At 38.4% G+C, this 23,283-nt stretch overlaps 1 protein-coding gene and 1 non-coding gene across 2 annotated transcripts in view; both read left to right on the top strand.

Annotated features, from left to right (window-relative positions):
* Positions 1–23,283, top strand: part of HIBADH (3-hydroxyisobutyrate dehydrogenase) — a 109,977-nt gene that overhangs the window by 9,555 nt on the left and 77,139 nt on the right. The window contains exons 2-4 of the mRNA XM_060632783.3: positions 2,793–2,953; positions 12,181–12,290; positions 14,998–15,119. Of these exons, the coding sequence (XP_060488766.1) occupies positions 2,793–2,953; positions 12,181–12,290; positions 14,998–15,119 (393 nt within the window). The remainder of the gene's footprint in view (positions 1–2,792; positions 2,954–12,180; positions 12,291–14,997; positions 15,120–23,283) is intronic.
* TRNAK-CUU (transfer RNA lysine (anticodon CUU)) lies at positions 6,597–6,669 on the top strand. The gene has a single exon. It is a non-coding gene; the product is annotated as a tRNA-Lys (tRNA).

The following is a 23,283-nucleotide window of genomic DNA, read 5'->3' as shown; positions in this document are numbered from 1 at the left end:
CCTCTAGGAAGAATGGAGGGCAGTGTCATACAGTGGTTAAAAGTGAAGAACTTAGAGTGAGACTTGACTGGATTTGAGTCTTGGCATTGCAGTTTAGTAAGGTCTTGGGCATTTTATTTAAATTCACTAGGTGTCACGGCTTTCAACTGAAAGGCATAATGATAAGATATGATGACAGTGCTATTTATAAAGTGCTTAGTATCTGGAAAGGAATCAAATTGCCAAGAATATTCATGTTTACTGTTACTAATTTTTTTTCTTGGCTTTCCTATTTCCTTGCATATACTCATGTTCCTTTTTTATATGGAGTTCCCTTCCTTCCTACTCTCCTTTCCATTTGAAATCCTAAAATACTCAGGTCAACTGCTGTCTTTAAGTGCCAACCAGATGAATTCTCCATTATGTCAGCACTGTTTTTTATACTTCATCCTTGACTTTCTTGTATTAGTGTTCATGTACGTAGTTTATTTCCTTTTGGATTTTAAGCTTGTTGAAAGCAAGGACTGTATGTCATTGTGTCTCCTGTGGCATCTGGCATGGTTCATCGGAGAGTTGCTTCATATTTGTTGAGTGTGTGAATGAATTGTGGTTCTGCCATACTTATTGTTTGACCTAGAGTGAGGTGCCTGTTAAATGGACTGTCTACAAATCACAGTCTTCCTAATTTCTAATGTTTTTAGTTAAATTACACCTTTCTAAGCTTAATACCATTGTCTGGCACAATAGTTATTAGCATTATTAGTTATCAGTGTTAGAGTTCTCATACAAAGTATACTTCTCATCTATTTAATATCAAAATAAAATTTCAATTAGGTGTCATTTCTCTGTCATTGAACCCCTGGTGAACCAGAAAGTCAGACACAGGACCCCTATTATACCCACAGTGTTAAACTTAGCACTGCTAAGGTGATGTTGCACAAGAATAATGCCCATATTTAATGGAAATGTTAGAGTCAATCATCAAGTGTAGGAATTAAATAAGCTTCTAACCCAAGAAGACCTCTATTTCTTTTTCTTTTCTTTTTGTTAAAGATTTTATTTTTAAAATAAGTAATCTCTACAATGTGGGGCTTGAACTCACAAGATCCAGATCCAGAGTCACACTCTCCACCAGCTGACCCAGCTAGGTGCCCTGGAAGACCTCTATTTCTTAAGCTTTAGGGCTTCAAATAATTTGCTTTCAGTCAGGCTAATTGCATTTAGATTAAATTGAAGGAAGAGCAGGGATTCATCAGTTGAGAGGACCTGGAACTGAAAGGGTGACAGTGATTAGTTGGTACGCTACACAGTTTTATCATGGGAGTCTTTGGGAGACAGCAGAAATAAAGCTGGGAATGACCAGGGAAAGGGCGAGTGGAGTTATTTCTTCTCTCAGTAGTCTGGGAGTTTTTTGAGGGCAAGGACTGTATGTGTCTCGCTTCTATCTTTGAACTCTATCATAGTATTTCATGCGGTAAATATTTGTTGAGTGGAGTCCTAAATCTAGAAATGAAGAAAGAGTGTCTAAGGTTATTTTCATGGCAATGCAAAGTCCCTTTGCTCTCTCTTTGAAAAGGCATTACTTTGAATTGTGTGCCCCAGTATGGTTTCAAAAGGCCTTTTGTGAAAAAAAAATCAACTGAAACAAAACTTGCATACAGCTCTTTAAAAACAATTTTTTTTTCCTATAAATGGAAATGCCACTCCTCTGAAAGTGCATGGAGTTGTTAACCCCAGCCACTGAAACTGTTACCCTTGCCATTTAAGGCCCATGGAAGCATCCCTGTCTTCTTTCCTGGAACCCAATTCATAAACTGGTGACTTAGTTGAAATACATTCTCCTGGGTTTAACATTTTACTAAGATTCTTAAAATACCATTGGAGGGGGTGGTTTCCATCAATGTGGGTGTAGGAAGGTAAAAAACTTTTCCATTCTTGGACCTTGTCCAAGATAGATGTTTTATTGAATATCTTCAGTGTTTCATACACATTTAAAGGAGATAATATAGATATGGGGAATCTAGAATACTTCATGTAATAGTTAAAGTACTTAACATTTTAGAAATGGTAACCTTTTAAAATTTATTGTTAAAAATGATAAAGGGATGTTATAGAGGTAGAAAGCAGGAGAGAGTGCTTGAAACTATGTAGTTGTTTCCTGCAGAACTAAATAAGAAGTGTGTCCGTACATGGTTGATATCTTTATTTTTTAAAGTTTATTTATTTATTTTGAGAGAGAGAGGAAGCAGGGGAGGGGCAGAGAGAGAAGGAGAGAGAGAGAGAATCCCAAGCAAGCTCCACATTATCAGTGCAGAGCCCCTTGTGGGGCTCAAACTCTCAAACCATGAGATCACGACCTGAACGGAGATCAAGAGTCAGATACTTAACTGACTGAGCCACCCAGGCGGCCCCCATGGTTGATGTCTTTAAATGTGATTAGATCATTAGTTTAAAACTAGCATTTAACAAAAAAAATTTTTTTAATAGAAAACATATAGGGGCGGTTGGCTCAGTCGGTTAAGCATCTGACTTCGGCTCAGGTGATGATCTCACAGTTCGTGAGTTCAAGCCCTGTGTCAGGCTCTGTGCTAACAGCTCAGAGCCTGGAGCCTGCTTTGGTTCTATGTCTCTCCCTCTGCCCATCTCCAGCTCTCACTCTGCCCCCCTCTCTCTCTTTCAAAAATAAATAAACCTTAAAAAAATAAAAAAACATTAAAACAAAATAAAAACAACAATTGACTTTCTGATATGGAATGAATGTTTACAATAAAAAAATGTCACTGCCTCTGTTGAAAGTAATTTATTGAAATCAGTGTGTTCTAGGTCAATGGCATCTAAGACTCCAGTTGGATTCATTGGACTGGGCAACATGGGGAATCCAATGGCAAAAAATCTCATGAAACATGGCTATCCACTCATTATTTATGATGTGTTCCCTGATGCATGCAAAGAGTTTCAAGATGCAGGTGAACAGGTAAGGCCTTTTCTTTATATTTGTTCTAGATTTTAATGTTTAAAAATAGGGGTGCCTGGATAGCTTGGTTGGGCGTCCACCTTTGGCTCAGGTCATGGTCTCATGGTTCGTGGGTTTGAGCCCCACGTCAGGCTCTGTGCTGACAGCTCAGAGCCTGGAGCCTGCTTGGGATTCTGTGTCTCCCGCTCTCTCTGCCCCTCCCCCACTTGTACTCTGTCTCTCTCAAAAATAAATAAACATTAAAAAAATAAATAAAAATTAAAAATAAATGTATGTTTCAATAAGTGACAACTTAGGAGTATACCCAATGGAATTGTAAACCTATTTCACTGTTGATTTTATACGTATTATGTATTTGTTGTTATATATATATATATATATATATATATATATATGTATATGTATATGTATATTGTTGTTAACTTTGATCCAACATCGAAGTGTGCAACAAAGATTGAGGGGGGTCTATTCTTGGGCAGGTGACTTGGAGTGGTTCCCAGGTTAGGTCAAAGGGGCTTGCTTTGGCTATGTGTTAGTTTTCTTTCAGTAGCATTATGGACTGTGCTGTGAAACCAGATAGTTTGGTGGAAATAGCTTCCTATGTTATTGAGGGCACAATTTGTCTTAGGACAAGAATAGGCTTAGGTGTTATCATCAATAGCCACATTATGGAAAAAGCCCAAATGTCCATCAACTGATGAATGGATAAAGAAGATGTGGTGTATATACATATACATACACAATGGAAATACTTGTCATTGATTTAAAAGAATGAGATCTTGTCATTTACGACAACGTGGATGGAACTGGATGGTATTAGGCAAAGCTAAATGAGTCAGAGAAAGATATCATATGATTTCACTTATATGTGGAATTTGAGAAACTTAACAGATGACCATACAGGAAGGGAAGGAAAAATGAGAGAAAAACAGAGGGGGAGGCAAAACATGAGACACTCATAAATACAGAGAACAAACTGAGGGTTGATGGGGGTGGGGCTTGGGGGGGAGGGGGAAATGGGGGATGGGCATTGAGGAGGGCACTTGGGATGAACACTGGTGTTGTATGCAAGTGACGAATCATGGGAATCTACTCCTGAAGCCAGGATAATACTGTATGTTAGGTAACTTGAGACTAAACTTAAACAAAATAAATAACTTCGCAATAAAGAAAAAATAGGCTTAGGGATAGGAAACCTAGTTTGAATCCCAGCTTAGATACTTCCCTGCTGTCTTAGTGGGGGCAAGTTAGTTCACCTCCGCTGATTTCCTCATCTGTAAAATGGGAATGTGGACAACTTATGTCATTAGAGTATGAGGCTTAAAGGAGAGAATATATGTGAATGTACTTCATAAATATTTTATGGCAGGACTTTATGAATAAATATGTTATTGGCCATAAGCCAGGAGACAACCTAGAAACACTGTGTGCCCTAATGGATTACAGAGCTGAGTTAGGACAGACCTCTAGTGTTTTGTTTTTAGGCTATCGTTTCAAGAATATTTGGACTAGAATATATCCTGTTAGATGATAGCATCCACTGGTCAGGTCTTATTTGGATTTGTTAAAGTTTATCAATAACTCACGTGACGGGAGATCATGTATTAGTAACATGAATTTGGAGTTTTGTTTTTTGAGATATGAAGGAAATTCTTGTACAAGTTGTAGAGTGGTAACTAAGGGCTGAGTGTAATCCCAGAATTGGGAGAATACTAAAAATTTCCTGAGAGATACAGAAAACAGTGAGAGGAAAAATAAAATTAAACAGCTCACTTCTGGATGATAGACTTGATGGAAATGCTAAGAAATGTAATGCTTATGCACAGAGCAATTTTAGGTTTCCAGAGATTTCTACCTTAGGGCAGCACATGCAGGTCGAATACCTACTCTAGCCGTGCACATAGTGCTGTGGAGAATGAAACAGGTTGAGTTGGATGTGGCAGGGTATTAGGTGCGTCTCAGGTGGCAAGACTAAATAATATGACAAGGGAGTTTCTTTAAAATTGTGTTTGGACTTTAATAAAGTACTGAAGCAGGTTTTGATGAGGAACGAATAATTAACTGTTAAGAGTCCTTTCATTTCACACAGGAACTATAAAAATATTGTAGATAATCTTTGCTTACCTCCAAACAGAAATGGCATAGACTGAAATGAAAGTCACAGAGACAGGATCTCTCAGATCCCTAAATAGAAACGAGAAGATTCTAGGACAGAGACTAGTCATTGGATTTTCCTTTCCCCCACCCTCTTCCTTGAGATATATAAGTGGGTGTGAGGAAGGAAAGAAGATGGATTCTGGGCAGCTACTCCTCCCAGATTAGTGAAGAGTGAAGACTTGCCTCAGCCTCTTGTCTGTAGCTCCCATCCCTGCCCCCGGCACACGGTGGGAAAAGTTCTGTGGATGGTTCACACTGAGGAAACAGCCCGAAAGAGAGAATGCTCTGTTCCCGCATCTTCTCTCCCTCACATCTCAGGTTCCCCTAAGACCTTGGCTCTGTGAGGTCCTCTGAGTGTTGATTGTAAGAGCAGTGGACGGTAGGAGAATGTGAAACTTCGGTGAATGAAAGGAGAAAGATAAAGGCTAAGAAAGCTTTGGGCCTGAGAGGAAAATACCATGCCATAATAAAATGAAGACATTTGTTGGTAAGTGATTTGTGCCGCCAGCCTAAACAACATTTTGAATGGTGGCAGTGTCCTTTGAACAAGTGTGATTTCCTAAGAGCACTACTTTGAAAGGTAATGTTAATATCAACGAATAAGTTCTGGTATATTGAAGTGTCAGTGTTATTATTTCATAGCTATATTTAAATTTGTAAAATGTTGGGCAAAAGAAAAAACGGGTTTCATTCTGCTGCTAAAAAAGCAAAGGCCAGATTTGGAACGGGATGGAAAAATGTAGGTGAAAATCTTGAAACTTCTTGCCGCCATGCACAACAGTGTAACGGAAGGTTTAATGGTTCAACGGTTCAGAGCCTATTTGTGTTGACGCTTCCATTTTGAGAACACGTGTCCCCTGCCTTTCTCCCAATATTGCTGTGTCAGGTGAAGCTGATAAAATGGCAGCCAAAGAAAACAAGTCCTCCCCACGCCCCCCCCCCTCCGTCCCACCCCCCACAAAGATTGCACAGACTGGCTAATTGGTTTCTAATGTTGACTGTGCTTTCAGTGGGAAATTTGCAGGGAGAGAAAGTCCCAAAATAGAGATATCTGGATCAAAAAGCAACCAGCTGGTTCTAACGATCTTTGGACATTTCCTCGAAGAAGTGCTTTTTCTTTTTTAAAAAGCAAAAAGTGGGGATTTGGCATTTGATGTAACCTAGAGTTGGGCGAGTGGTCCGAGGCACAGTCGAATTTGGGCACAGGTGTAATCAGATTCCTTTCTGTCTGCCTCTTGTCTCTGCTTTGCTCAGCGGCTCACCCCTCTCCTCAAGGTGCAAGATGGACACCTGCTGTATCAGCTGAAGAAATGCTTTAGAATGTTCTGATCCTGCTTCAAGCCTTAGCTAGTGGTAGAAGGGTTATGAAGGAACCCTAGATGGGTTATGAAGGAAATAAAGACTTGACATGATAAAAATCTTTGACATGTTTGATGGTATTTAATCAATGTATTTGTGCCTTTAAATGTTAACCTATTCTAGGGGTGCCTGGCTGGCTCAGTCGGTAGAGCATGAGACTCTTGATCTTGGGGTCATGAGTTCAAGCCCCACGTTGGGCACAGAGTTCATTAAAATAAAAAAAGTTTGGGGCGCCTGGGTGGCTCAGTCGGTAGAGCGTCCGACTTTGGCTCAGGTCATGATCTCACGGTTCATGAGTTTGAGCCCCACGTCGGGCTCTGTGCTGTCAGTTCAGAGCCTGGAGCCTGCTTCGGATTCTGTGTCTCCCTCTCTCTCTGCCCCTTCCCCGCTCACGCTCTGTCTCTCTCTCTCTCTCAAAAATGAATAAACATTAAAAAAAAAATTATAAAATAAAAAAAGGTTGACCTATTTTGAAAGGGCATTTATAATTGGTTAAATATGTTATTTGTGGTCATTTCCATAAAAATGTGGGTATTCCTCTTTCAATATCCTTTTATCATATCCCTATTTCTGTTGGAAACTCAGGTTTAACCTACAATGATGCATCATTTCAGCTTTTAGAGTCTTTTATGAGAATGTAACCCATGGTAGTTATCAAGCTTTTGTATGTTAGAAATCATGAATTGATAAATTGTGAATTCAGTGATATAAAAATATAAACCCTGGAGGGTTTAAGCTTTGCCTGGGCTTAAATCTCGGCTCTACTATATGCTGGCTGTGTGACTTTGGACAGATTATTTATTTAACCTCTCTCTGCTTAAATTTCCTCATATTATAAAATGGGGATAATAACACTACCTTTTTAGTCCTGGAGAACCTAACACATAGAAAGTGCTGTCTTTGCTGTCGTTATGGTGGTTGTTATATCTCTACCATTTTGGTGTCATCACTGAGTCCAGAGTGCTTTGGAAGAGAGCTAGAGACATATTTTTAAATGAAAGAATGATGGAAAAAATTCAAACCGAACTAGGAGATAAAGTGAGTTGACAGCATCCCAGGTTAAGGATATATTCTGGTCTGTTCCTTCCATCCCACTTTTATTTTGCAAAAGATACTGATTTCTCTTTTTAAGCAGTAGCATCAAGGGCATACGACTTGTGCTTCATTTTCATTTTTGTTGTCTAGGAATTTCCTTGGAGATGCTGCTGATCTATGCCAAAAGGCTTGGGACTTATATCATTTCTGTGTGCGTTTTCTGCTGGATGAACGAGGCTTAATTAGATGGTCTCTTCTTTTGTTTTCTCTTTAAAAACTTGGACACTTCATCTTGTTATTCCTGGGTTGTAAGGCCGAGCATGTTTGGTTAAGTAATTCTCTTGGGATGTAAGCTGGCATCCACTCGGTTCTTGTTAAATGAGAACTTTAAAAGCCTCTTGCTGAGTGGGCTCCATCATGGTTGACCAAATGTTTCAAGATGTAGGCACAAACTGTTTTTGTCAGTTTTTCAAATGTAGTGTAATTTTGAAGTAACAGTATGCTTTTCTATTTGGAAAGATTAAAAAACGCGGAGTGAATGGTTGTCTGCTTCCGATGGTTATGTGAAAAGGAGGTGCTGTTCCTTTAGATTACTCTGGGCCTACATGCTTTCATCCTCCCTCCTTCCCCCAACCCAGCAAAGCAGATTTTGTCTTTAATTCATCCCTTCTTCTATGCATTACATACCATTACATGCCATTGATGGGTCCTGGCGTACAGATGAATCTAAATCCAGAGAAATAGGCGACAAAAATTCTTTTTTAAAAAACATTTTTAAAAATTTAATTAATTGATTTATTTTTTAAATTTACACCCAAATTAGTTAGCATATAGTGCAACAATGATTTCAGGAGTAGATTCCTTAATGCCCCTTACCCATTTAACCCATCCCCTCTCCCACAACCCCTCCAGTAACCCTCTGTTTGTTCTCCATATTTAAGAGTCTCTTCTGTTTTGTCCCCCTCCGTGTTTTTATATTATTTTTGTTTGCCTTCCCTTATGTTCATCTGTTTTGTCTCTTAAAGTCCTCATGTGAGTGAAGTCATATGACATTTGTCTTTCTCTGACTAATTTCACTTAGCATAATACCTTCCGGTTCCATCCATGTAGTTGCAAATGGCAAATTTCATTCTTTTTGATTGCCAAGCAATACTCCATTGAATATATATATACCATGTTATCTTTATCCATTCATCCATCAGTGGATATTTGGGCTCTTTCCATACTTTGGCTATTGTCGAAAGTGCTGCTATAAGCACTGGGGTGCATGTGTCCCTTCGAAACAGCACCCCTGTATCCCTTGGATAAATACCTAGTAGTGTAATTGCTGGGTTGTAGGGTATTTCCATACTGTTTTCCAGAGTGGCTGCACCAGCTTGCATTCCCAGGCGACAAAAATTCTTAAAGACTAAAGATATTGTGATACACATGGGAACAACTCTCCTATACTTAAAATTGAGATAATGGAAAAATAGAGACATCCTAATTCATAATAATTTAAGAGTGAGGCAGTTGGAATTAGCAAGAGATCTGTCTACATGGTTATGGCAGGGCAGAGCCATGGTCCAGAGTCAGACAGGGAGGTGTAGAAACATCTTGCTAATAATGCTGGACCTTTGTACTGACCACTGTAGATGCAGCCTATCCAACCTCTCCCACAGAGGCTATACCTTCCAAGAACCTAAGGTTACTAAATGTGAAAATTTCTTTGCCTAAGTTTCCTTTCTACTCTGGGATAGAAACCCTTAAAGAGAACCCAAATCACTATTCTTGTAGATTCAGAAACTGAAGCCAGAGAGGTTAAGTTATCTGCACAAAGTCACACATTGGCTTAGTGGCTGAGCTGCAACTAAACCTGGGTCTCTTGGGGTGCCTGGGTGGCTCAGTCGGTTAAGCATCCAACATCGGCTCAGGTCATGGTCTCACGGGTGGTGGGTTCAAGCCCCTTGTCAGGCTCTGTGCTGACAGCTCAGGGCCTAGAGTCTGCCTTGGATTCTGTGTCTCCCTTTTTCTCTGCCTCTCTGTCGCCCTCTCTCTCTCTCTCTCTCTCTCTCTCAAATAAATAATAAACATTAAAAAAAATTTAAACTTGGGTCTCTAGCTTCCCAAATTAGTGTTCCTTTCAGTGATCCATGCTGTCTTTGCGTATCCATTCAATTAGTAAATGTAATTGAAGGGACTCTAATTAGTTTGGCTCCTAAAGACTTCTGTGGTTAGTGTCAGACTGGCAACAAGGTTTGTCGTCCCCCCTGCCCGCCCCCCAGCTTTTGAGTCATGGCCAAATTTTGTCAATTATTTCAGAGGCTTGAAGACATCACGTGGAAGTCAAGATGATTTGAATAGCTGGACACACGTGTCTGTCTATCTGTCTGATAAACACGCCTTCTGTAGTGCAAATTAGAGACTGTTATAATGTACCAAATGTAGATAGTCATTAGATACGGAGCAGTTGTGGCCAGTGCAGTGGTGACATTCCAGCTATCAGTATCATTGTGTGTTTTTTCCGGACCTGTGAGCTTTGACACCACTTTCCTATATAATTGAGGGGTTAGCAGTACTCTGGCAACCCAGGCATCCCAAGAAGCAGATGCTAGGGATGCAGGGGGCTGATTGGGCACCCCATGCACTTGGCAGTTGCATGAATAGGCACTGCCAGTTCATGGGTATGAGAAGCTTGGAGGTGTGAAGTACATTTAGATCTGTGAACTAATTGTTGGTGTCCCTGAGGGCACCTCTCAAGGAGTTGTCTAGGTGAAATCGACTTTCCTTCAATGGAAGAGACTCACCGAATTCCTAAGGGAGAGTCTGAAATTGACTCTTAGACCTCAGGGCTTACCGCAGTCCCTGAAAGATCAAGAGAGTTGGAGCTGATCATGGAAGGAAAGGCCACTGAAAGGTATGCCATCGTCTTGCACTGTTTGTATTACTTCATTTAAGGAGGGATGAACAGAGGAGGCTGTCTGTGGAACCCGTCTTTTTGATGCAGTCCAGGAGTAGAGAAATAGGACTCCTATAGCTTTTCCTTTTTTTATACTCATCTTCCTGAGCTGTTTTTCTTGAGTACACTTGAACCGTTTGCCAGCAAAGAGTCTCCTTCTTTTGAATCTCAGCATTTGGGCGTAGGAAAGGTTTTTACGTAACTGGAGTATTTCTTCGTAATTGCGTGGAAAAAAATTTTTCTTTCAGAACTTTTAGGGCAAATCCTGATGAGGTATCAAAATGTACATGTTGAATGTGCTGCACTGTAGACTCTAAAATGCCATATTGCCTTTAGAATGAAACACTGGAAGAGAGAGAATATCTGTTTTTTTGTCTTGGGGTGTGAGATATTTTATGTTATCATTTGATATTAATATACAGAATGCTAGGATACTTGACCGCCTGCAATTTTAAAATAGGACTTAGGAAATTATGTTAAAACTGCATCTAGAATTTGATTTAGGAGCTAATAGTCTTCTAGGGAAAATTGGATTGTGGTCACTTCTATCTCACAATATTGAAATCACACACTGCCTTCCCATTCTTTCCCTCTCATCAACTGCACATCAAAGATGAAAAGAAAGCATTAGGTATAATTCTGCCATACGCAAAACAGAGGCATTCCCATTTCCAGGATGCTTACGTTTCCTTCACGTTTCCTAGCAGAAAATATGTCCATTTTTAATACATATGTACACCATTCTACAGAGAAATCTGCAGTTATCCCCCTGGTAGCCGTTTGTCTTTTTTTAAAGAGAGAAAAACCTTTAGAGGAGCTTTTGTCACAATTGGGGTGGTGGATTCTTCCTGTTAAAGGAGAGTTTGACTCAAGAAGTGAACTCCCAGTCTCTTCTGACCTCTTCGGTTGCCAGCTGGCTGGCGAGGCGTATCAGGGTGCACATGGGAGAGAGCGCAAGGGTTTGGGGGAACGTGGGTGAGGGCGTGTACATCTGTGCGTGCATGCACACGTACAGAGGATGGGCGGTTACCTTCCTTTACGGTATGTTTGTAGTCATCATAAGGCAGAAATGAGGGCGGGAGTGAGAGAGCGGACCTTGATGCCCGTTTGTATGTCTTGTGTCTGTAGTTTCCACATGTGTCCTGGTAGCTTGGACGCTCAGCCTTTATGATGTTACTTACAGCTGGTACAGTTAAGTGCTCGTGTCCTTGTCCTGACCTTTTCTTTTCTGTACAGGCTTCATTTTTTTCCCCCCCCTTGAAAATGGAGACTAGAGAATGGTGGTAAACGGGACTTGAAATTTTACTGGGGGATTTTGCTGCCTATGAAATCACCGGTGAAGCCTATACTTTAGCTACCATCCCCGTTGCACTAGGATGTTTTTCGTAGTCAAAGCATCTACCAAAAAGTATGCTGTTTGAGAATCCAAGTTGGAGGAATCCATGAGAAGTACGTCTGTTCCCAGGACTGTTGGGTTTTGCCCTTTCCCCCTCAACTCACTTCACACTTTTTAAAATAAACAGTAGATTTGATTCCATAGAAACTGCATCTATATGTGTGTAACGAATAGCTTCTCTATTTTAGGCAGTAAGCTTTTTTTTTTTTTTGTCATTTGGAAATAAATTAGTTTTATTCACTGTCACTGTTGTCAGCATGCATAAAAAGTGAATCCTACTTGGGCTCTTGAAACTGCCTCCGTTTTAAGTTAAATAATGTGCCTTTGTAATTTTTTTTAAAGGTAGTGTCTTGCCCAGCAGATGTAGCTGAAAAAGCTGACAGAATTATTACGATGTTGCCCACCAGTATCAATGCAATAGAAGCTTATTCGGGAGCAAATGGAATTCTCAAGTATGTATCTCTCAACTGTGGAAATTTTCTTGTTATCGTAGTTCATGAATTTCATATTTGTTAACACTTTAGGAAATTACAATGATGTCTGTTAAAACTTTCTATACTGTTTTCTTGTTTCTGAAAAGTGAATGGTGTGGTTTCTCTCTCATTGTAAAGGGTTTCTTTTTTCACTGAAAGCAAGAATGTGACTTTTGGGAATAATTTTTTTTTTGCTTCTGTTTCTTTCCTTAACTCTTGGATTAAACATATGCTTTCATTGCTAACATGTTTAAGAGACTTTTAAAGCTTGCATTTTAAACTGTACAAATGTTACAAGCATAATTTTCTTATGGTTTATAGAAATTCAGGAAAAGGTTTCTATGAAAAATAAAACCAAACATTGGAAAGAACACTATTATTTAACATTTTATTATATTATAAAAAGTTATTGTATGTCCTCTGGGTTAGTACATCTGTAGTAAGAACTTTGAGAAGTTGGAATTAAAGGTTAGCAGTAGCTCTTTAAATAAAATATAATTTGGGTCAGAGTTTTCTAGCCAGTGCTTAGCTTCTCTGGCTTTGAGAACCTTTTGGTTAATTTCTGCCTATTGCCAAATCCTTGTGGTTGTGTTAGAATGACAGTGGTTGAATTTCCTATTTAATTTGCTGGTCTCTATGGTTCCTGTTTCTAACTTGTTTTGATGTTGAATTTCAGCAAGGAGAGAACAAACTGGTAGGTCCTGTAGACATACATAGGGCTAAAAGAAAGTGTTTAATTTCATGAAACTGTAATATGTGAAATTTGAGGTTATTGGAAATTGAATTGTAACTTGCAAGCAAAAGACACTTGGCTATTAGACAGAAAACTGATAAGATAAATGTTTAGATTTCAGGGAAGGTTGAAAGATGCTCATTTTGGACAGAGCCTTGAGGCCCATGGTGTGTGTGGTCCTGAGGTGACTTAGTGGTCTCATTATCTAGTCTGTTCCAGTTATGGCCCTGCTTAATTGCCTGCTTATTTGCCTCTTCAGGAAAAGTTACTAAACTTTTGTGTGGTGACCGTTTATTAATATTCTTTGCTAAGGAATATGGTGGCCAGCTAGCAGAGCAGTTTTGTCTGGGGAATGCTTTCATATATTGCAGCTTTACATTGGACTATAATTTGCTTTTTATGGGTGGTTCTTTATTTTCCTCTGGGTCAGGGTCATTTCCCCACACTCAGTGCATATGTAATTTTTGAGACACTTTCCCATTTGCTTCAAGATTTAAGACCCTTGGGGCACCTGGGTGGCTCAGTCAGTTGAGCATCCGACTCTTGATTTCAGCTCAAGTCATGATCTCAGGGTCCTGGAATCAAGCCTTGCATCAGGCTCTGTGCTGAGTGTGAAACCTACTTGGGGCTCTCACTCTCTCTTCCTCTGTCCCTCTGCCCTGCTTGCATTCTCTCTCTCTCTCTCTCTCTGTCAAATTAAAGAAAATATATTTAAGATCTAAGGAATGTTAATATCACATAATTGAAATTAATTATTGGTAAACATAATTCTTATGTTTTAGGTTATATCAAGTGAAGCTCCACATACTTATAGTGACCTGTAATAGAGCATGCTATTTCTTTTCTATGGAATATACCATTGCATTTGGACCAGATCAATTCATATGTTTAAAATGGTTGTTCATCACATTTTGTATGCTATTTTTTCTATAAAAAGATTTTTCTTTCTTTTAATAGTTTTTTAGCAATGATTTTCTATTTTCTTCTTGAGTATTTATATTTATTCATTTCTAATTTTCTAATCATAATTATGATTATGTGTCATCTGGATTAGTTGATCTGTAGTAAGGACTTTGGGAAGCTTGAATTAAAGGTAAGCCATAGCTCTTTAAATAAATTACAATTAAAAAAAATTTACAATTTAGGTCAGTTTCCTAGCCAGTGAAGATAGACATAGATTATAAGGGAACCATGTAGATAGATACAATCTGTACTTACAGTACAAACAAAATTGTCTTATTATAAGAATGCCATTTAGTATTGATGTAAAATATGATAGAGGAAAAGACTGTTTCCCCGCTTTGCCAATGTATATATATAAATTTACCATAAAAAGCAAAAAAACTGTATTTGTGAGATTTCTAGGTTCATTCCTATATTTTCCTTTCTGCCTCTTTGATGTTTTATTTTATCTTTTAAAAGCTGTAATTATTAACGAATATGCCACCCTCGAGCAAATGGCTGAATTTCAATGTTGTGTTTAGTCTACCTAGTGGAAAGGACATGGATATGTGAAATTGGCAACATGGCTTATTAAAGACAAATAAAATACTTTTTAAAGAGCCCAGCTATTTTACAAACAAAAATTTAAATCTTACCAAATAGACCTTTTAAAGTTAACAGGTGTTTTAAATTGCTTACCTATATTATTATGGTATTGTGTATTTCACCTAAAACCAGAATTTATAACATGTAGTTTATTAGATTATTTGGGTTTGTTTGAAAGAGTTTGGGTTTACTTTGAACTTTAATTGATCTGAAAATGAATTTGAGATTTTTAACCAGTTCTAATAATGTTTTTAATATTAAACCAAAGACCTCCTTGATATCTGGCAACTTTTAGTAGATTCTAATTCTGTAGGTAGTTGCATGAAATGTTTATGCAGAATTGCAAGCTATATTTTTAAAACTATAAACCTATAATTAAACTATTACTTTTATCTATTTACTTAGAAAAGTGAAGAAGGGCTCACTATTAATAGACTCCAGTACTATTGATCCTGCAGTTTCAAAAGAATTGGCCAAAGAAGTTGAGAAAATGGGAGCAGTTTTCATGGATGCCCCTGTTTCTGGTGGTAAGTGGCAGCTAAAATCTATGCACACCTATTTCTGTTTGTCAGAAGAAGCAATTACAATTTTCTGGTACCCAAGACATATCCACATATTTTTAGACCTGTTATAGGAGTCTCCATTTCCTCACTGAAAACAAAAACAAAACAAAATCACTTTTGTTATTCCGTATGCTCAAAAAACATTGCTTGTTCTAAGTTCAGACAAAAGGATGTCACAACCTTGAAGAGTTGTGAATTTTTGGTCCAAACTGCTATGGGTTGGGCTAGAGCTGTTCCTAGAAAATATAACTTTTCAGAACAGATTCAAGAAGTAACTAGCTTGAATCTTCTTTTAACTGTTAAAGAAGTTGAGGAAATGGTAAAAAAGAAAAAATCATTTTGCAAGGGGAACTTTAGGCCCAGATGATTTTTTACAGGTGAATGTTACCAGAATTTCAAGGGGCAGATCATCTCCGTTTTTCTATGAACTTTTCCAGACAATAGAAAAAGAGGAAACACTGCTCAACTCATTCTGGAGACCCGTGTAACTCTGATACTTCAACCAGAAAGAGAGAGAAATGAGAGAGAAAAATTTTAGGTCTATATCAGTCATGAATACAGAAGTAAACATTTTTAAAAAGTATATTAGCAAACTAAATCCAACCATGCATAAAAGAGATTAAACACTACAACCAGGTTTGTTTTATCTCATATGTACACAAATGACTTAATGTTAGAAAATCTATAAATATATTTCACCACATTAACATACTTAAAAATCATATGATCATCTCAGAGGACAAGGATTCTCAGTAGTAAGATTCTAAAAGCATATTATTATATCAAATATTAATAGTGGGGATCTGGGTATTTTGGAATGGTAGGATTATAGGTGTTATGATTTTCCATAATTTCCAAATTTTCCAAAATTACTGTGTAATCAGATACCATACACATACATGCATGCACACACACATACATATGTGTGCATAAATATACACGTATATATGTAATTAGTTGAAGACTTGTTTCTAGCTTGAGACTTTCTAGAAAGGCTGGACTGAAGAAACCAGTCATTTGCTTAAGACCAAGACTAGATTTTTTTTTATTATTATTTTCTGTAAAATTCTAACGTAATCTGAGGAGGAAAATAAAGATTGCTAAATGGAAAGTTGTCCTTTATAAAATCATCATCTCCTTACAGTGTTAAAAAATAGCTAACAGCTAGTGTGGTATGTTGTTACAGTAATGACCTTTAATGACTCACATCTCTGAATCCACTCCGTGTATCCATTCACTCATTGACTCTGAGTTGAGCTATCTGACTTGCTTTGGCCAGTGGTATGTTAGCAAATGTTACACAAGGATAGACTTGAAAAGCACTTGGCCCTGTCTTGCTCATGGGGACTTCTCTGCTGTCACATAGAGAAGCCTGGATTAGCCTCCTAGAGACAGGCACTAACCACCAAGCGTACGAGTGAGGCCATCTTGACCAGCCAGCCAGAGTCACCTTCCCAGATGACTGCAGCTGTATTACTGAGCTCAGGCAAATGAACTGCCCAGCTACAGTTGTCCAAATTGCTCATCTACAGAATTGTGAGCAAATAAACCCACTAAGTTTGGAGTGTTATGTAGCAGTAAATAACTGATGGAGCCAATATAGTTGATATTTCCATTCTTATGTAGAAGTGTTTGTTGCCTAATGGATCGATCAGTGTGCCACCTGTGCTTACATAGTCTTAAGTGTCATAAACCCTTTCTGAAGGAGAATGATAGTACCACAGTTAAAATAAAGGCCAACTTTAATGCTAAAGCTAAGACGCTAAAATGAAGTTTATTATTAAGCCAGTCCAGAAAAGAGTTTTGTTTGCTGCAAACTGGTCCGACTTGTATCTCTGTATTCCTGAGTACAAAGGAGAATGTTTGCCTAAATGCTACTGAAGTAGCCACCCTGGTGGGCTGATATGAGATACCTATATTTCATAAGATCTGGAAAAGTAAGTTGGTAAAACTTCAGTAAATCTTACGGTGTTTTCATGGACTTGCTGGAGTTCAATATTAAATAGTATGTATAGCTTTTAAGTGTCTTTTGTGCTCTTAGAATTTTGATTAGTAGAAGGGACTTCAGTAATAACTTAATTTGACTTTGTTATTTTACAGATGGGAAATTGAGATCGCAATGAGGTTAAGTGGTTTGCCCAGAGTTCTCTAGCTTGATAGTCAATCTAGACTAGAATCTTCTCTCCCAGCTCAATCTGAGGATCTTCCCACACACTGTTAGACCTTTTCTTCCTTTAGTCCCACCCTGTGGTGGCCTTCTCTTTTTCAAAGCAGTGGCCTACTGTTAACACCATTTCTAACAATTTTACCTAGTGGCTGGTCCTCTCTCTTCTGTCTTGCTAACTAACTAGCACTGCCGTGTAGTTAAACCTTTGGTGGGGAGGTGAAGGGAGAATTGCCTTCTTTTCTGACTCACAGAGATTGGCTTCTAACCTGGAAGAGGCCTAACAATTCTGTTCCTGTCGTTTGAGAAGCAGTGGTTGAGAGGACATTATTCTCAAATCTGGGGACCTCTGCAGAGATCAGAACAGTCCTATTGTATTCACCCCATCCCGAAATGTTTATTAACTGGCTTCTCAGGAGTCTTTTGTTCTGCTGATGAGTTGGGATAGAACCAGGGTTTTTTGGGTCTTTCATGTCTTTCATGTGGATCCAATGTTTTGTTTAATCAAATAAATGTCCAGAAAAAGAGAAAGTAGAGTAATATTTTGACACATCCCTAACATGTTTGAATGTGACTAGGCTAGGATCTGTTCAGAGGTTTAAGGAGATGGAGTTGACAGGATTATAACCGAAGGCAGTGAAGCTATTTTCCATGCCCTTCTTCTGTGTCCCCATAGTATAGTATCTTTGCCGCTCCAAGGACCATGGTGTGATTCTTGTTTGTGCCTGTTTCTTCCACTGCTAGACTCTGAAGAGGGCAGATGTCTTTCTCCACTTTCTATCTCCAGTGTATATCTCCTGGCGAGCATGTAATAAAATAAAGTATGATGGATTGCATTAAAGATCTTCTGGTTTCTAGTTTTTTAATTTCAAGATTAATGTCAAATATTTTGAGCTTTCCTGCAGTTGTTTCCTCACTCCCAGGCTGTACTCCAGCTTATTTATCTCCAGATCATTGACCTCTCTCTGAAGTTCAAGTATCTGCCTTGCATTGTAACATCAGTAAGATATTAAGTAATTACTGTGTTCAAAATGTTATATTGTAATACTAGATGCCATTGGGAAGTGTGATTATGATCACAGGGCTGAGGGTAGGATAAAAGAAGTAGAATAGTAATTCAGAACAACTTAAAGAGGAAGTTCTTGCATTAGAAGTTTAGGATTTAGGAAAATATACTAATAAAAATGATGTATAAATAGTTACACAGTGCAAAATAATGTAGCACAGCAGTCTTCTCAGTACTTAGCAACCAGAAAGGGAACTCTTCACTAACAGTTTGATCATAGCAACATGTCGGGCATTGTAAAGAAATACTGTCTTTGTCCTTTCTGGGGTGGCTATTAATACTTTGACTTTTACCTGTATGGATATATAGAGAAAGAATAATACCAGATTCGATTTAGACAGTTGATTCTGGGGCAACAGAAGAAGTTTTAGTTCTGGAAATGGAAAGTTTATGTTAAAGGTTAACTACAAACCTTATAGGTGATTGATTCTCAGTTTCATCCACGGGAACGAACTAGTGGAATTTGGAATTAGATTTTACAGTTCGTTAGTGACTATTCTTTAAGCAAAGAAAAAAGGAAATCTGTTAGTTCATACAATTCTCTTATCACCTTTAGTTTCAGTTTTTGTTATACTGTTAACAAATCCAAAGTTCACTTGATATTAGGCTCAGTTGGTTAAGCGTCTAACTTCAGCTCAGGTCATGATCTCGTGGTTCACAAGTTCGAGCCCCACATCGGGCTCTGTGCTGTCGGCTTGGAGCCTGGAGCCTTCTTCAGATTCTGTATCTCCCTCTCTCTCTGCCCCTCCCCTGCTCGCACTCTGTCTCTCTCTCTCCCTCAAAATAAATAAAAATTAAAAAAAAAGTTCACTTGATATTAGGGGTAGCCTAGAACTTTTAGGGAAAGAAAGGAACTCTAAAAATGAAGGTTTAAAAAAACTGAAGGTCTTGTGTTTTTTTTTCAGTGAAATGTACTTAAAATTATTATACAATTCCTGAAAGATTATATACTGTTTTCTGATTATACACTCTTTTTGTTATGCTGACAGTACCTTGATTGCAAGGGACATGCTTCACTCTTCATTTCATGCAACAAACATTTATTGAGTACTTTTATGTGGTGGGTATGGTCTAGGTGCTGGAGTTAGTGCTTTGAAAATATGAAAAGTCTTTTGTCACATGGAGCTTATGAGTTAGTAGGACTAGAGAGAGTAAACGAACAAAAATAATTTTAATGATAAGTCCTATGAAGAAAAAAAAAAGGCAGAGTAAACAGTTAATGACACAGACTTAAGGGGAAGGTCTTTTTACATAGAGTGGACAGGATGCCTTCGCTGGGGAAGTGGCAGTTAGGCAGAGACGTGAAGGCACAAGTCTGGGGGAAGGGTATTTCAGCGGAGGAAGCTGCTCGAAGGGCTCTGAGGTATGAACAAGCTTGGTAGGTTTGTGGAACATTTATCTTTGTATCACCAGGACTTGGCAGGTAATTGTATTCAGCGTTCATTGAACTGACTCACCTATAAATTGACTCCCCGTATGTCTAACGCCATGCCTTCGTTTATCTGTGGTTATCAAAGTAAAGCTAACTAGGCTGTTACGGAAGTTAGCCCATGACACTGGCCTCAGATATGATGCCTTAATCTATTTCTCTATCTTGTGTAAATCACATCTGTATGAAAGTTGTAATCCTTTAATAGTCAAATGTTGTTTCGTCACACCATTTTGGATACATGCTCTTTTTGTTTGTTTTTGGAGAGGGTCTGCTACTGTAAGGTGAGTTCCAATTTGATCAGCTCTCGTGTATAATGAATGCTAGACATAAAGCAAATTAAAAACTATTGTTTGTGACTAATGACCAAATACTGTTCAGTGTGTTCCAAGGGCGTAATTAACAGCACTTAACTGTGCTTGAATAATTGAAGAAGAAACTCACTGATTGCCTAATCTGTCTGTAGAGTTGCCCAGAGACCTTGAGTTGAAGTGACTCTGAGGTGGCACTTGTGCTTAGCCCAAGGCTGTCTGAGCCGGCAAGCCTCATTGATTTGCTACACCGGATTGCTCCAGTTAGGGATTAATGTCAAAATTAAATAATTGAACTGGTGTGTATGTGTTTCCCTACCGGGAACCCAAATTTTATACTCTATTTGGCTGGGTTAAGTTTTAGTAATTTGTTTGAGGTGTTCTTAGAACACGGAGTAGTGAGCACAAAACCTATTAAGGGATTTCTGTTAGAGTCCTGGACTTGCTTGCTCAATTCCTCAATGAAAGTCTCACACACACACACCATTCTTGTTTTTAAAACAGTGAACTGGGCATCTACTGTTTTTCCACCAGATCTGTATCTAATTTAGGGTAAAGGGACCACAAAAACAAAACTTATTTCTATTTTGGCACCTAACACCATCATAGTTAAGGATTTGTTGGCATTTCATTAAAACATTTTCTTAGAGAGGTTTATAACTTGGCAGATTTACTTGCCTTTGGGCTGCAGCATTGCTATTTCTGTCCAAAAGTAAATGCTTTCACCAAATTTCATACAACTGAATTTGCGTGGGTATATGATGTGTGGAGAGGGAAGGGCTATCCCAAGAGGTCTTTTTTTCAAGTTGTCACAAGCTGTTCGATTAAACAGTAGTATTGTGTGCGGCATTTACTCTTACATTTTAGTCTTACCTCAGGAAGATTTTATTTTCTTAATGTTTGGAAATAGGTTGATTTAACATGGTTGAGATAATTCATTTTCATGAGTCCTTCCCTTTAAAGAATGGTACTACTATGATTTTTAGTTCTTTTTACATGACTGGCTTCTGTTATAAAATGTGAAAGCATTTTGTGGCGGGGGTGCCTGGCTGGCCCAGTTGATAGAGCATTTGACTCTTGATGGCCCCACGTCGGGCGTAGAAATTACTTAAAAAAAAAAAAAAGAATTTAGTGGCACCTGGGTGGCTCTGTCAGTTAAGCATCTGACTTCAGCTCAAGCCATGAGCTTGCAGTTCATGGGTTCCAGCTCTGCCCTGGGCTCTATGTACAGAGGGCCTTCTTCAGATCCTGTCTCCCTTTCTCTGCCCCTCCCCCGCTTACTCTCTCACCCTCTCTCTTTTTCTGTCTCTCTCAAAAATAAATAAAAATTAAAAAAAAGTTTAAAAAGTGTTTTATGGCATTGACTTTTGTAGGAGAGACTTGAATTACTTGGTCTTGAAAAATATTAGCTAAAATAAGCCTTTCCTTGGCCTGTTTTCGTGGTATTTAAAGCTTTAGTAACTCAAATAATTAAAAATTTTCCTTAACTTTGTTTGATGGACAGATGCATTTCCTTGAAAGTGACCTAAAATTCATCAATGCCAGCACACTAGAAATGGGTTAATTATGTCAGCCGTTTACATTTACCCACAATTTTACTTATTGCCTTATATTCATTAAGTATCCTTTTTGCCTCTGGAGGATACCTTTTTTTTTTTTTTTTTTGCCTAGGATTTTCTCCAGTTTGCACAAGTAGTTCAGAAATGTTTGGTAAATAAATTCCAAGGATTTCTTTGAAATTAGTCCCTAAGAAGAGGTGCCCATAAAAACCTCTTTTTACATTCTCTGGCAGGCTTAAGACTCCCTACAACATGTCACGGACAGGAGTCCCTATATAAGGTGTTAATGAGTTCTTAACACGTTTAGAGAAGACTGCTGACTCCCTGCCCAAGGTAGCATAGTTGAGGCAGCTTTAATAATCTGTCTCCTAAGAAAATAGTAGAAGAATGGCTTAGAGAAGGCCAGGTGATCAGTTCACTCAGTGCTCGTGTTACTGTTATCATTTATTGTGAGTAATAATTACTATTGCTAATAACAACCTAGTTTATTTCTCAGAATTTACGCTCTTGCAGTTTGCAGTTCCCCATCTCCAAATCTGCAGGCCAGGTTTTAATTGCCGCGCATTTAATTGCATTGACATTTCCAGTCAGGTAACCATTACCAGGGTCGATCCTGCCAGGCTCTGTCCTGTGGTGGAGGGACACTGTGTTCTCTTCACATGGTTATGTTGGAAAGTGCATGGATAAGGCAGGGGTCCTGTCTGAAGTAATCCTAGGGTATTTTTAATGTCCTTTAATTGCCATTCAGGATGTAAGTCAGACCAGACACAACTGGGTCTGGTCACAGTTCAGAACTGCCGTGTGGTGTTTATATAAAGGTAAAGTATATTTAGCAAATAAATCCCCTGAAGCTATTCCTTATATAATTTATTTTTTATTAACATCTGTTGATTGCTAAGCAGTGTGAAATTAGTTCCAGTATACGTTGTGTATTATGTCTTTATTTTGTTTGACTTGTGATCCCTGGATAGCACTGGCGGTAAAGCGGGAGGAGGAAACGGAATTACGAATTTGACAAGGGCCTTGTCATTGCCATCAGACCATTATCAGACTTATTTGTGGTTTTCTAGACGTCTGATTTTCTTTTCTTTTTTAGATGTCTGATTTTCTTAAAGATAGCTTGATAATGTTAGCAAATGAAAAGTATAGTAAGTTGAATTTAAATCCTTCCCTCTCTATATTTGCTGTATGGTTCCATTTTGTTTTACATTGCTTTGGGTGTTTCAGTTGTGAGAATTTTAAATTTAGAGGCCCATTTCATAGTAAGGACCCTTCCATTAGGGCCAGTGAAGGGATGGCAGCAGATTTACCTTCTCGTCTTCCTTCCTAGTGATTTAAACTTGACCTGAAGGTAGAAGGTTTTTGTTGTTGTTTCGTATATAGGTCAGATTACTTGTATCACTGTGAGAGATGTGGACTTTTTTAGAGGAGTATTAAGAGTTTTAAGATTTGTCCCTGACATCTTTTTTATTGAGTTATTGACTGTTAGTTATGGTCATCAGAATGTTTATCCCTCGTGGTCTCTGGGACGGCATTGTTCTTAGGGAGGTCTTTAAAAACGAAACATAATATGAGGCTGGGCATACAAAGAGTTTTATC

Source organism: Panthera onca, chromosome A2 (assembly GCF_046562875.1).
Source record: "Panthera onca isolate mPanOnc1 chromosome A2, mPanOnc1 haplotype 2, whole genome shotgun sequence".
Lineage (NCBI taxonomy): Eukaryota > Metazoa > Chordata > Mammalia > Carnivora > Felidae > Panthera > Panthera onca.
Note: the sequence above shows the minus strand (reverse complement) of the source record. Positions and strands in the feature narration are given on the sequence as shown.